The sequence below is a fragment of the Python bivittatus genome, unplaced genomic scaffold (assembly GCF_059951505.1).
Source record: "Python bivittatus isolate LINGU-HERP-01145 unplaced genomic scaffold, Pbiv_v1 ctg000320_np1212, whole genome shotgun sequence".
Taxonomy (NCBI): domain Eukaryota; kingdom Metazoa; phylum Chordata; class Lepidosauria; order Squamata; family Pythonidae; genus Python; species Python bivittatus.
In genome coordinates this window covers 10,500,303-10,513,995 of record NW_028277052.1, presented here as the reverse complement: position 1 = coordinate 10,513,995, position 13,693 = coordinate 10,500,303, and the positions used below count along the sequence as shown (strand labels likewise).

At 40.0% G+C, this 13,693-nt stretch overlaps 1 protein-coding gene across 1 annotated transcript in view; it reads right to left on the bottom strand.

Moving 5' to 3' along the window:
- Nucleotides 1-2,783: 2,783 nt before the first annotated feature.
- Nucleotides 2,784-13,693, bottom strand: part of NUDCD3 (NudC domain containing 3) — a 43,701-nt gene continuing 32,791 nt past the window's right edge. Inside the window, exons 5-6 of the mRNA XM_007420036.3 lie at nt 8,151-8,339; nt 2,784-6,587 (exon numbers count right to left, since the gene is read on the bottom strand). Of these exons, the coding sequence (XP_007420098.2) occupies nt 6,477-6,587; nt 8,151-8,339 (300 nt within the window). The 3' untranslated portion in view covers nt 2,784-6,476. The remainder of the gene's footprint in view (nt 6,588-8,150; nt 8,340-13,693) is intronic.

Below are 13,693 nucleotides of genomic sequence, written 5' to 3'. Positions count from 1 at the left end.
TCAAGAGACCTCTTTGAACTTGAGAGCCAAGCAAATTTAACACTGGCCCACCAGTAAAAGTTCTAACACAGAAATTTTTCTGAGTGCTACAATGAGAAACTAGAACAAACCAGGTGAGAAAGAGGGACAGAGGTGGAGTGTATGACACTCCAATGACAGGACACCCAAATGACAGGAAAGATTTTGTTGAATTAAGTTTCTAACATATGATCCCTTGCATAAAAAACCTTTTTATTGCAAGCAGTTAGATGGAGCAAACACGCTACTAACTGAATGTCTGAACCACCACATCCCTTTTGTTAGCCTTGGATGGCCACAGCAGCACTGCTGTTCTTGGAAGGATTAACCAAAATGTAAGAGGGTGCCCTCAACAACAGCTAGAAACATCATCCATTTTCCAGGGAATAAGGAGAAGTAAAAACAAAATAAAACAAAATCAGAAATAAGCTTACTCCAAGCATGCATCGTTTGTGGCATTTTTGAACTGTAGGCTTACTTAAGTGCTTAACAACCCTCCTTCCACATCATGTTTTCAGTGAGGGAGCAGAACTGAATTTAGCAAAGGCTGCAGTAGAGAAGTGGAGGGCTGTATGAAGCTACAAAGAGTCACCCCATGCAGACTCAGTCTGAATGTCCCCTTGGATTCTTGACTTGATGAGAAGAGAAAGCAAGCATATCCATTCAAAACACAGAATGGATGCAGAATAAGCAGAGGCATTTCTCCTAGAAACTAAGCATCCTGTGGGCTATCTGCTGCTAGCAGAAAGTTAAGACACAGTTCAGTGCAATCTAGAACTAAGTGAATACTGAATGACCTGGCTCTATACAATAGTTGGGTTTAGATATTAAAAGTAAAACCATATTTCTCCAGGTGGCCCCACTTTTGTAGCACAGCTTCAATTCTTCCCACCTTTCCACCCCAGTTCTAATTCAATAATTGTGTATTATTTGGGCAGAAGATACAGTGGGGCAAAAAAGTATTTAGTCAGCCACCAATTGTGCAAGTTCTCCCACTTAAAAAGATGAGAGAGGCCTGTAATTTCCATCATAGGTATACCTCAACTATGAGAGACAAAATGGGGGAAAAAATCCAGAAAATCACATTGTCTGATTTTTAAATAATTTATTTGCAAATCATGGTGGAAAATAAGTATTTGGTCAATATCAAAAGTTCATCTCAATACTTTGTTATATATCCTTTGTTGGCAATGACAGAGGTCAAACGTTTTCTGTAAGTCTTCACAAGGTTTTCACACACTGTTGCTGGTATTTTGGCCCATTCCTCCATGCAGATCTCCTCTAGAGCAGTGATGTTTTGGGGCTGTCGCTGGGCAACACGGACTTTCAACCCCCTCCAAAGGTTTTCCATGGGGTTGAGATCTGGAGACTGGCTAGGCCACTCCAGGATCTTGAAATGCTTCTTACGAAGCCACTCCTTCGTTGCCCGGGCGGTGTGTTTGGGATCATTGTCATGCTGAAAGACCCAGCCACGTTTCATCTTCAATGCCCTTGCTGATGGAAGGAGGTGTTCACTCAAAATCTCACGATACATGGCCCCATTCATTCTTTCCTTTACACGGATCAGTCGTCCTGGTCCCTTTGCAGAAAAACAGCTCCAAAGCATGATGTTTCCACCCCCATGCTTCACAGTAGGTATGGTGTTCTTTGGATGCAACTCAGCATTCTCTCTCCTCCAAACACAAGTTTAGACCAAAACATTCTACTTTGGTTTCATCTGACCATATGACATTCTCCCAATCCTCTTCTGGATCATCCAAATGCTCTCTAGCAAACTTCAGACGGGCCCGGACATGTACTGGCTTAAGCAGGGGGACACATCTGGCACTGCAGGATTTGAGTCCCTGGCGGCGTAGTGTGTTACTGATGGTAGCCTTTGTTACTTTGGTCCCAGCTCTCTGCAGGTCATTCACTAGGTCCCCCCGTGTGGTTCTGGGATTTTTGCTCACCATTCTTGTGATCATTTTGACCCCATGGGGTGAGATCTTGCATGGAGCCCCAGATCGAGGGAGATTATCAGTGGTCTTGTATGTCTTCCATTTTCTAATTATTGCTCCCACAGTTGATTTCTTCACACCAAGCTGCTTGCCTATTGCAGATTCAGTCTTCCCAGCCTGGTGCAGGTCTACAATTTTGTTTCTAGTATCCTTCGACAGCTCTTTGGTCTTGGCCATAGTGAAGTTTGGAGTGTGACTGTTTGAGGTTGTGGACAGGTGTCTTTTATACTGATAACAAGGTCAAACAGGTGCCATTACTACAGGTAACGAGTGGAGGACAGAGGAGCCTCTTAAAGAAGTAGTTACAGGTCTGTGAGAGCCAGACATCTTGCTTGTTTGTAGGTGACCAAATACTTATTTTCCACCATGATTTGCAAATAAATTCTTTAAAAATCAGACAATGTGATTTTCTGGATTTTTTTCCCCATTTTGTCTCTCATAGTTGAGGTATACCTATGATGGAAATTACAGGCCTCTCTCATCTTTTTAAGTGGGAGAACTTGCACAATTGGTGGCTGACTAAATACTTTTTTGCCCCACTGTATTCTGTGGGACAATAATGATAAATACGTTGTACTATCTGCTTCCCAGAATACTTGTAGGACTAAAATCAAGTTGGTATTGTTACTGAGTTTTTTGGCATGTTCTTTTCCATTCCTGTTTTGTCAAAATGTGCTGCAACAACCCTATATGGGGACAAGCTATTTTTGGAAAAGGTTTATAATTTACTTTCTGTTAACAGCCATTATATAGACTCACCAAAATGATCATCTAACTCCTGGGTTTTTTCTGAGCTGGAAACTTAACCAAACCACTGGACTGCTTTATCTAGTGAACTGAGCCCAGGCTCTTTTACTTCTAGAAAATAGAGGGTGCATTTCTCCTACAGAGAACCACCCCCCTTTTGAATTATCTTACTTGAGGTTTGTTAAGAAAACCACCCTCAAACACACTGGAACGAGAAGCGCTTCATTTGTACAGAAACTCAAACTCAGAAATGCCCACAAATGTATTTCTAAGACCCAGTGCCTTTTTCAACAATGAATGTGTGGGTGGACAGGGGACAAAATACAAGTCGGTAGCAGGTCTAGGGAAGTTCTTCAGAACAATGTGCTCCTAGGAACCACCCACAGCACTTTAGACAAACCTCAGAGCCCTTGCCTGGTTGATTTTAGGTGCTTTAGAAATAATAAATTATGTAAAACAGAGAAGCACTTACTGGCAGTTGAGTCCTCAACTCTTTAGCTCTTTTCCTTTATGGAAAAAGATTAGACATTAGAATAATAAAATACTGTTACTATACTTTATTAGAGGCTGAATGCTTAAAGGAAGCTGGTCTAACACAACATGCTGTTCGGGACACAGGCACTCATCTGTGCATCCAGAAAACATAAAAGGGCTATGGCATACAATAGATGGCATACGTAACACCCACCCCTTAGCAGAGAATGGCTATAATGTTAGGCGCTTGTCTCTTGCAGGAGAAAAAATATTTAAAAATCCAGAGTGCAAGATTGCCCGGGCCTATTTTCTACAGCCAACATACTGCCGTCCTTTCCTCAGAAACTGGATTGTGCAGGAACGGCTCCTACTGAACAAACTGCATGATCTGTTTCCAGTGGCAGCTGATGCCACCATCTTCTGAAGCAAGTGCAGGCCCACATCAAAGGAGCCCTCGCTTTGCGTGTATGGGACTGGAATTCCAGCCCTGCCCATCACATCACAGCTGAACGTTTGCCTGCTTCAGTCGCTGCTTTTGTGGCACTGCAGCTGCTGCCCCGGGGGCATGTAATATGCCAGAAAGCATGTAACAGAATGGCTGCTCTATGCCAAGCTAATGGTTCTTGGGTACTATCTTGCCACAATGGCCACAGCACTCTCTCTGTTCTGAATGGATTGAACTCTTGTCTAGGGCATTTCCCAAAACTCACGTTGTGGACAGCCTTCTGTGATTGAGAACAGTTAATTATATTTCTCAAAAAAGGGATGAGGTGCTTCCCCAACTATGAAAATTGGAGTAATCCAAGGACCAGTATTCTCTCCACTTCAACTATAGGGTGATTCAACTTTTGCACATCCCTGTAAGCCATAAGAGTTGGTTCAACAGCTCATTGTCTCTGCCCTCCAGCAGGTATGGCCAACAAGCCGACCCTGGTTTCATCTGCCTGGAAGAATTCAGGAACAATACGGTCAACAAACTAAAAATAAACCATGGCTATGTTCTCCCATTTCTTTCTAGAATCCTGCAGTGGCATGTCATGCTAAGTTTTGCTAATCAAACCACGGATGGCTCATTAGGCAACCTACTCACAGAGAGACTAGTGAATGCATTTGCCTCTAAGCCAGTCTTACATTTTAATAGGATATTTTGTGCAGCCCAACATTTCACTCAGTCATAGTCTAAAATGATGCAGGTAACAACCAACATGTTTCCAAGTCAAACAAAGTTCTCTAGAGCCATATTCTTCGACATTATATGCTGTTTTCTGTTTCTTACATGACTTCTTCATTCTATTTTCTCTCCTACTGATCAGTCATGAACAAGTCAGTTGCAGTAGTAAGGAACCAGCTTATGTCCTATATTGGAAGTAATTCTTCAATTTGCTTTCAGCTTGCTGGAAGATGAAAAGATCACCTCTGAATAAGCAGGTCTTTTTGTCAATTCTGTGCCCAGCTGTCACAGGGTGGAACACCTTCTGGAAGGATACCTCCTCAGTGAAATTAGACTCTACAGTGATTTGACGGCCTTGTTGTCAAAATTATAATTCCCTCAGGGCAAGCAGTGTGTGTTCTATCACAGACCCCTTCTTCGGTATAAGAGATCAGTTAGTTTCTGAGTACCCTGTTTATAGATACCTAAAATGTGTTTTTTAATATCTTGACAGGGTTGGACCTTTTGTTATAAATGGACACATGGAAATGTGCCATCTCTTCATTTCCCTTTTTGCGTATAGCTATTTCTTATTACTTACCCCATTTATACCAAGAGAGTTCTTATATAGTGCCACAAGTGTGGGGAGGATCTAGCTTGCCCAGCTAGAGTACAACAGTCCTTCTCAGGAGCAGTTGCCTTTGCCTCCTCAAAGCTGCTAGCCTGGATTCAAAGAAAATTAAAATTGGATGCCTTTAAGAAGCCAACTAGATCACCAGAAAAATGTGAGATTGCATTTCACAACTTTTCCTTGTTTCTCTCTCTCTCTCTCTCTCTCTCTCTCTCTCTCTATATATATATATATATAATAAAAAGAGCTAGAGAAGGTAATCACAACGGCCACATGCATACGCACATATGGAAATTGCTTTGCCCTAGGAAGAAAATTACTATTGGCCTTAATCACAATTTTCTTTCTGGGGCAAATAGCAGCTGGGGGAGGGGAGGCTAATTTTGTTATGCACAAAAAGGGTTCTTAAAATCTCTGCCGGAGGGTCCTGATTACCCCCATCTCCTGTTGATAAAAATCCCAGAAATGCATAAAATACAATTATACACTTCATATAATCATAGGTGGGGAAATGAGGAAAATGGGGGCATGAGCTCAGAAAGCTTCCTGGCAAGAGCATTTGGGTAAAACCAAAATAACAGAGAGAGAGAGAGAGAGAACGAGAGAGAGAGAGAGAGAGAGAGAGAGAGAGAAAACCCTGCAGTTTTCTGAGCATTAAATCACTGAATCACAAAAACAAAAGGAAACGAACAAGCAAAACCACAGCATGAGGAACTCTGGTGCTGGGTTCTCTTATGGCTGGGCTTCGCGGACCATCACAGAAACGCTGGAGCGAGTGTCACCTTCTGCGCTGGCTCCTTTTCAGGGACTTGCCTGAGCCTTCAAAGTTCGCCTCCCACTCCTTGGGACTCAAGGACCAAACCCAACAATTTAGATCGTGCTCAAATGACGCTGATTGCAGATTGTCAGGGCTTAGAGAGGGCTGTCGCTGCCCAATGCCATGAGGAGTTCGGTTTCCCTAAAGCTGGTACAGGGAGACACACACGCAGAAGGTGGTTTCAAGGAAGCTAGAGAGAAGCTGTCACCATTTCATCCAGCTGCATCTATTTCTGAAAAGGGGAGGAGGAATACCTTCAACCAACCTCTCCTCCCCCCCCCCCCAGCAACAAATGAATCCATTAAGGAGAAGAGGAAATGCTACCAGCAGCTGCTGGTTGCCGTGGTGACACAGTACGTAATGCTGCTTTTGCTAGGCTTCCCCCACATAAATATCAAAAGCACCAACCTGGCGCTGGAGGAAAGGACTTACACCCACATTCACACTTCAGTTCTCTCTGCCCCCTCCCCAAAACCAAGCCCACACATGCCAACCATTTTAACAGTCTGTCATTTTATAAACAAGCCCAAAGAACAAGCAGGGACAAAAGGAACCCTTTGATGTCACCGGATGGAAGAGTCTGGCAGTAGCATCAGGTTCATCCAAGGACAAAGGCGATGTTCCCCTCCTCACTTTCTGCCATCAAAAATGCACAGCCCCCGGAGAGATGTTGAACATGGAGGGGTCAAACTTCTGCCCTCGGAATGGAGAGCCTTCGGCATCCCAGCCCTTCTTCAGCATCTCATGGACTTTCTGAAAGCAGGGCAGAGGCGTGAGGGGGCTGGGCGAGATACAAAAGCTTACTAGATGAATTACTCTCGTGAGGGCGGCCCACTGTTTAAACGATTGGTCGGTCATTTTCAGCACATCACAGCCAGATATTTAAAATATTCAAGGAAACTAAGAATGGCTCAGGCTGCATTCAGCCCATAGTTTATTCTGATGGGTAAGAGCCATGAATATCACTACCAAACTCATTCATTCAGCCTTCTATCTGGTGAGATGCTCAAGAGCTTTCAATGGTTTAGTGCAACTTTCCCTACCTGGAACCCTCCAGACACTGGAGGCTGCATTTCCCAGAATTTTCAGCTAGAATGGGACAATACTTTGAAGATGGTTTTGATCATGATGGTTGGGAATTTTGGAAGCTGCAGCTCCAATAAGTTTAGAAAGTGCAGGTTGGTATAGACAATTTATTCCTCCCCCTTCAATTCTAAACTGTGATTATTCTTAATAGTTGATGGCAACAGTTTCATAAATCATGGCCGGAAGTTCAATAGTACAGATTGGCCAATACAGCAAGCCACAGTTAATGGAAACAAAAACATCTGGGTATGAATTTGCAGCTACACCAGGAAGAGCAGAGCATAAAGGAGACAAGGAAAAGACAAAGTTTATTCCCATCCCAATAAATCATGGTTTAGGATGAAGTTCCAACAGAACATGATGTTACTTTGGGCATATAATATGAATGAGATCTTGGTTTACAGTATCATCAATGTTTTATGCGAGAAATCATACATATATGTCTAAAGAGATCCTGTATCTATACAGACCTTGATTACAGGAAGCAAAAGCAATCAGTCTTTGCTCTGTATGCAGCCTCTTTCTAAGTTCACACTGTCCTTATTTCTTGCCAGCCTGCATTTGTGGAACAGTTGTTTAAGTTCACCAGATTTGCGAACTTATTTCAACTTCAATGCCATCTTTAAACCATGATTTATTCAACTGTTTCAATAAAGTATTAAGAGTAATCACTGTTTAGATTAAAACGTAGAGGTGGTTGTATCTCTTCATTTGAAGCGGGTATTTAATGCTAAGTATAATATGGTTGTGTTGTGTAGGAAATGTAATGCTTCTGATTTGTTTTGTATTTTTTTATCTGTATGTTATGTTCAGGAGTGTTTCTAAATTTACAGGTTGTTGTTTTTTAAACACTGGTTTCCATTTTTTAATTAATCAAGATGAAAAGATTTTTAGTTCATACAGAAGGTCTTATTGTATTTACAAAAGTAAATACATTCTGAATTCAGCTGGTTTGCAGGGTGGAGGCTAGATACATCCTGGCATCTTCTACATAGTTCACACAAAGAGCTGCAGACTGAATTTACCCTCTAATAGCTCTTTGAGAAAGAACACCACCAAGCATCCCTTTTATTTAGCAGTTCAGCTAAAAAAACCTAGAATGTTAATACCCAATATTAAGCATGTTTAAAAAAAAGAAAAGAACCATCACCAAGAACAGCAAGGAACAGTCAGCAAACCATAATTATTTTACCACTTTAACAAAGGACAGTGGAGTTTTATAAAACATACCATCTCATGGCTCTGGGGCTTGCCTTGAAGCTTCTGATGATAATCAAAAGACAGTCTGTCCAGCACTGCATGCTCTTCTTCATCCACTGTGGCCATAGAACGCTCCTTATTGATTTTATCAATGTCAATCTGTTCTTCGCCTTCCAAAATGGCACTCCACCAGTATTCACCTACTTTGCTCAGGTTAATCTAAGACAAGACAGAAGCAACATTAGCTGGGACTGAAGTAGCTAGTGACAATCAAAGAGGAGGAGGTCCTTGGAGCTGCACCTATTACAGCCTAGGATTGTGAAACAGCTTTCCTCAACCTGGTGCCCTCCAGAAGTCTTGTTTTGCAGTACACTTCCTACAATCCTTTGCCACTAGCCATACCAGAGTCACTTGTATGTCATCTAGAGCCACTTGTATAGTGAGATGGGCAGCATATATAAATGTGAAAAATAAATAAATAAATAATGAATTTCACAGTTAGGGAAAGTTATTTAGGTTATTCCCTAAAAAGAATAGGTTCAATGAATTGCCAAGCTCTTATGCCCCATCACAATTGATATGCAGCCTTTTATAGAATACTTCCAAAAGAATGCAGTCCTCAGTATAAGAAAGGGTTCCTCAAAGGGATCTATAATTGAAATGCCTTTCCTATTAAGAAATCTAAGAATTTTTGAAGCACCTTTTTTCAAATGGGGCAGGGGAGATACCAAAATCAAAGAAATGTTTACAAAATAATAAAGAGTGGGAAAATAATGTCCTTATATTACTCAGATTCACATGGATGAGGACAGGTAATGCAAAAGAAAGAAGTTAGTCCCTTAACATGTATTGGATTTCTGCTACAGGGTAGCGTTCAAAAAAGGTTTAGTAAAATTAATGGATGTGTGATGTAAGACTAATTTTTAACAAAACAAAACTTTAGTATCCAGAGGACATATTTCCCAGGTGCTGAGGTAAAACATAAAATAGAACTATTGCCTTCTTTCCCCCCATCCTTGTGACTTCATATTACTTTATAACTTATATCAATCCCAGCCAGCATGACCAAATGCTGCTGTAGAAGAAAAGTTGGGGGAGGGCTGAATTAGGTGGTTCTTTTATACAGACACACATTGATTGGAAAATTAAGATAAACCTTACTCATGAAGTGAATCAGTTTGCATATACCAAGAAAGGAGCTTCACATATCCATAAGATAGAAAGAAAGTTTGGTTAAACTTGCATAGGTTTCATTAAAGCAAACAAGAGTAAGAGGGAATGATGCTTGAAGGAGGCTACAAATTTAGTTGCCACTCCTCATGTATATATATGATATATAGATATGGGTATCTATAGACAAAAGATCCTGTTCTGTGACAGTTATTTAAGAAACAGTAATCTGGCAAGAAAGAGAGAGCTGCTCTTGGGAGGCTGTTGGGAGAAACCAAGAAGTCACAAATACCATATGCTGCAAGAAGGAGAAATTATTATGAGTACATTATTTAATTAACAATAGAAAAGATGATAACTTTTGTGAATGGCCAAATTGAAACTGAAGGTTTCAGAGAGCTTAGAAGAGGCTTAGAGAAGCTTTCCATGCTTCTATGGAACCTAAAGAAAAAAATGTAAGGGGAGATTCAAGTTGAAGGAGCACTGTTTCTCCTGAGAACTAGAGTTATGGTTTGTTTCTCAAAGCATTATCAATCATCTCCAGAATGTTCCTGGTGTAATCCCACAAATTTACACTTTTCTTTAAAAGTATTCAGACTTGAAGAACTCTATAAAACTGCCATTATTACCATTTTTTCCCGCATAAATGAAGGTGAGACAATTGTGCACAGCTTGATCCATCCCAAAACACAAACATCAAATAAGTACCTTCATCTTAAGAAGGCGGCTAAAGCATTGAAGACTTTTCAGTTATCAAAAAGAGAAGGGGAACACACCAAAAGTTCAGAAAGTCATGCATGATGTGAACTCAGCCACTGTGGTTAGTAAACCACAATTTATAGCTTAGTATATCATGTGAACTCAGCCACTGGTGGCTTATTTAACACACTATAGGTAAACAAATAGTAGCCTAATACAATATTTTAACCAAACAAGAGTGGAAGCATCTAACCCTTGCATTCCATGTCAGAGAAGAAGGAAAGCTCACTGGGTTTAACATTATATATAAATACATTAATGCTAAAAGTGAGGTTGAAGATTCTCAAATATATCTATTGTATAAGACAGAAGCAAAGGGAAATAGGCACTTTCCAGAAATTAATCAAAATTTCTGTAGCACCTACAACAAAGAAAAAACAGGACTTATCATTTATACCACTAGAAATTCAGAAATCAGTTGCACTTCAGGTCACAACTCTGTTTCACTGTTTTTCCTGCTCTCTGGAATGTTAGCTCTGCATTCACTCATTGTTTTAATCATTATGTTTACACCTTGCCTCTTCTCTATAGCTCTTAAGCTGGCTGTTCCCTTCCCCAGTTTTTCTTAAAAGTCCAGTGAAGTAAGTTAAGAAAAGTATGGCTGGCCCCAAGTACATAGAAAGTTTTACAGCTGAATTGAGATTAAAAGCAGGTCTCCAAAATTCTACTCCAATATTCATATCTCTGTACCACATGAGCTCTCCTTTAGCAGCAATCCCTAGTGCTTTCACCTTCCTCTCCTTGTAGACAACAGCTCCTCCTGACCTTAAAAGCATGTATTATTCACACTCCATACCAGTCATAGTCTTGACTTTCCTACTCATTTCCTTGTATCTTCTCTTTCAATCCACATTTTCCTTAGGTGTTATTTGTCATTTCTTATTTATTTCTTATTTCACTTATTTCATCCTTAGAATCTCTCTTTCATCTATCTTATTTTTGCGCTATGATTTATTTTTACCTCCAAGGATTCTTCTCCTCTCTCCCACAAAATGACTCTGATCCCTAATGCCTGTTAGAAGTAATAATCCCAGCAAAACTAACCATCTTCCTTCCCCTTGAAAACACAGTTTCAAACTTTATGGCCCATTTGTTCCTCAAGCACTTGCTATGTCCATGAAAATGACATGCCAATTCTCCAGCATGTGAATTCATAGTAGATTTGAACTGAGACTTGTAAACTAGTTCATAGTTTAGCCACAATATAGCCGCCTCTGCAAAATTTTGAAAGTACCAGATTATCTGTGGTAAAGACTTTAAGAGGCAGCAGATGAAAACAACATGAATTCACATTCAGTTCACCTGCAGAGCTGAACTGAATGCAGATCTTCGTGAAGATGAAAGGGAGATATCTACACAGGAGAAACAGGAGTCTATTGAACATCAGAAAAGTTGTGGAGCAAGAAGAAGAAAGAGCAAAAATGGATATAGATAAGGGACAAAAGGAGATGCTAAATAACCTGGTAGAGAGACCACATATAGAACATATAGATAAATAACTGCAATGATGTGTTGTACTGAATTTGGTACAGCAATTTTTTTCAAAATTCAGACTCCACATAAGCAAAAAAGTGCTAGCTGACTCATCAAATGTGAGTTGTTCTCACAGTACCTTTCACCTAAGTATTCACCTGATTTATACACTATCAGGCTGCATGTCTGCAAGTCAGTTCTGCACCTAGAATGAAAACAATTTACCTTAACAGAGGTTTGAGCCTATTTTTCCTTTACCCTCAAAAAACTTACAATAGTTTCAGAATTATTAAAACACACAATAACTGAGCCACTAATAATGCTTGGGTTAACTGTCAAGAGCAGAAGTTGGCAATGCCACACTGTGAAAAAGTTAGGCTGGTATTGTTACCATTCCAATCAAATAATACATCATCCCATCTGCAGCACAAGATGGCATTGTGCAGTTTGGCACTATGCAAACAAGCCTTATTTTTGCAAACTCTTCCCTTTTCATCTCACACACTTAGATTCAGTTAACTACTTCTTCTCTTACAGCTATATCAAAACTCAGTTTAAAACATTTAAGAAGATATTCTTCAAACACCCAAAGAAGCAGGTGCAGAAGTACAGGCACATTTGCAGATGGCTCCCTTATTAATATTATCCCCTCCTGTTTTGTGTGCTTTTATAGTTATTTTTACTTGTAATTGTTTTTTATGTATTCTTTTTCATTGTTGTATGCCCTCCAAAGTCATTTCTATGTGAGATGGGTGGCTGTATAAATAAGACAAATAGAACAGAACAGAACAAGACAGAACAGAACAGTTAAAAACATAATACAAAATGAGACAGCCCAGACTAGCAGGTGTCCCCTGAGCACATTAACCCCAGGCCTGGAAACAGACCCGGGCTTTAAGGGCTCTCTGGAACCCCAGGAGAGTGGGTGCTATCCATATCTTAGAGGGGATGCTGTTTCAAAGGACAGGGGCAGCAACAGGCATGCTTCCTTGGTCCAACAAGATAACAATGTTTAATAGAAGGGACCTGGAGCTGGTCTCCACCAACTAGCTAATATTCACATTTGACTTCTAATTAGGAGTGGATGAAAAATTGTACACCAATTGATTTTATCTGCACTTCCCAGGCCAAACAGGCTGGATCATTTTTTAGTTGACACACTTCTTTGAATTTTGCAGTGTTAGGCTCAAAATCTGCACAAGCATGGGTTATGCTCAAAAAAGCTGCATGTAAGTATAAATGTGAATAGTTCTATGGCCCTGGAAAACAAATTCAGAGATTTATTCTAAAACTGAATGGAACATATTTAGGATAAAATACATGCATAATTGACACAGAAAGAACATACATTATTTCTAGGTTGAATTATTATTATAAGTTAATAATTCTTAAATTTCTATTTCTAATACACTATATAAAATATAAGCCCCACCTTAATAAAGATCTCTGTCTTAATAGAGATTTGTGTGTTACAGTTTGTACTGGAATTCAGCTCTGATCAAATTTAAGTTTTCTATTTCAAAAGGGGAGGTGGGGGGCAGGAGGAAGTCATGGTGGCTTCTTAGTTCAAGTAGTTAAGACCACTCAATGCTTTTTTTTTTTTGCCTCCCTCCCCTGCCCACTCCATTTGGCTTCCTTTGAACATTAACATTTTCGTTAAAAAAGACAACTAGAGAACTTATTTTTCTCTGACATCTTTGATCATTTTAATAGTGGTATTACTCTAATGTGAGTCCTGGGTTGTTTTCTCCTCTGTAATGCACATCATTATTTGCTATTAGAAACAATCCAACACATGTACATATATACAGACACCACTCTTGCAAAACAAATTATGAACTGTACGAGAGGAAGAAGTCAGTTGAATTGAGCCTGCAAATACCAAGGAAGAAGAATACATAAACCCAGATTACATGTGAACCAGGCCAATTTCAGTCAAAAGGCTCTGTAGACATTTCTCAAATGTATGGTTTTGAATTCCTCAGTTCATTGGATACTAGAAATCCTTCCCTGCAAAAATGTACATAGTGTTTTTGTTCACAGATCCTATCCATAATCATCCTGTCAAATCAACTCCTTTGAAGCAGACATATAGTAAGCATTAGATGATTTCCTAAAGATGACAGTAATATGACACACTGTTTATGAATTTCCAAGACAACTGCTTGGAA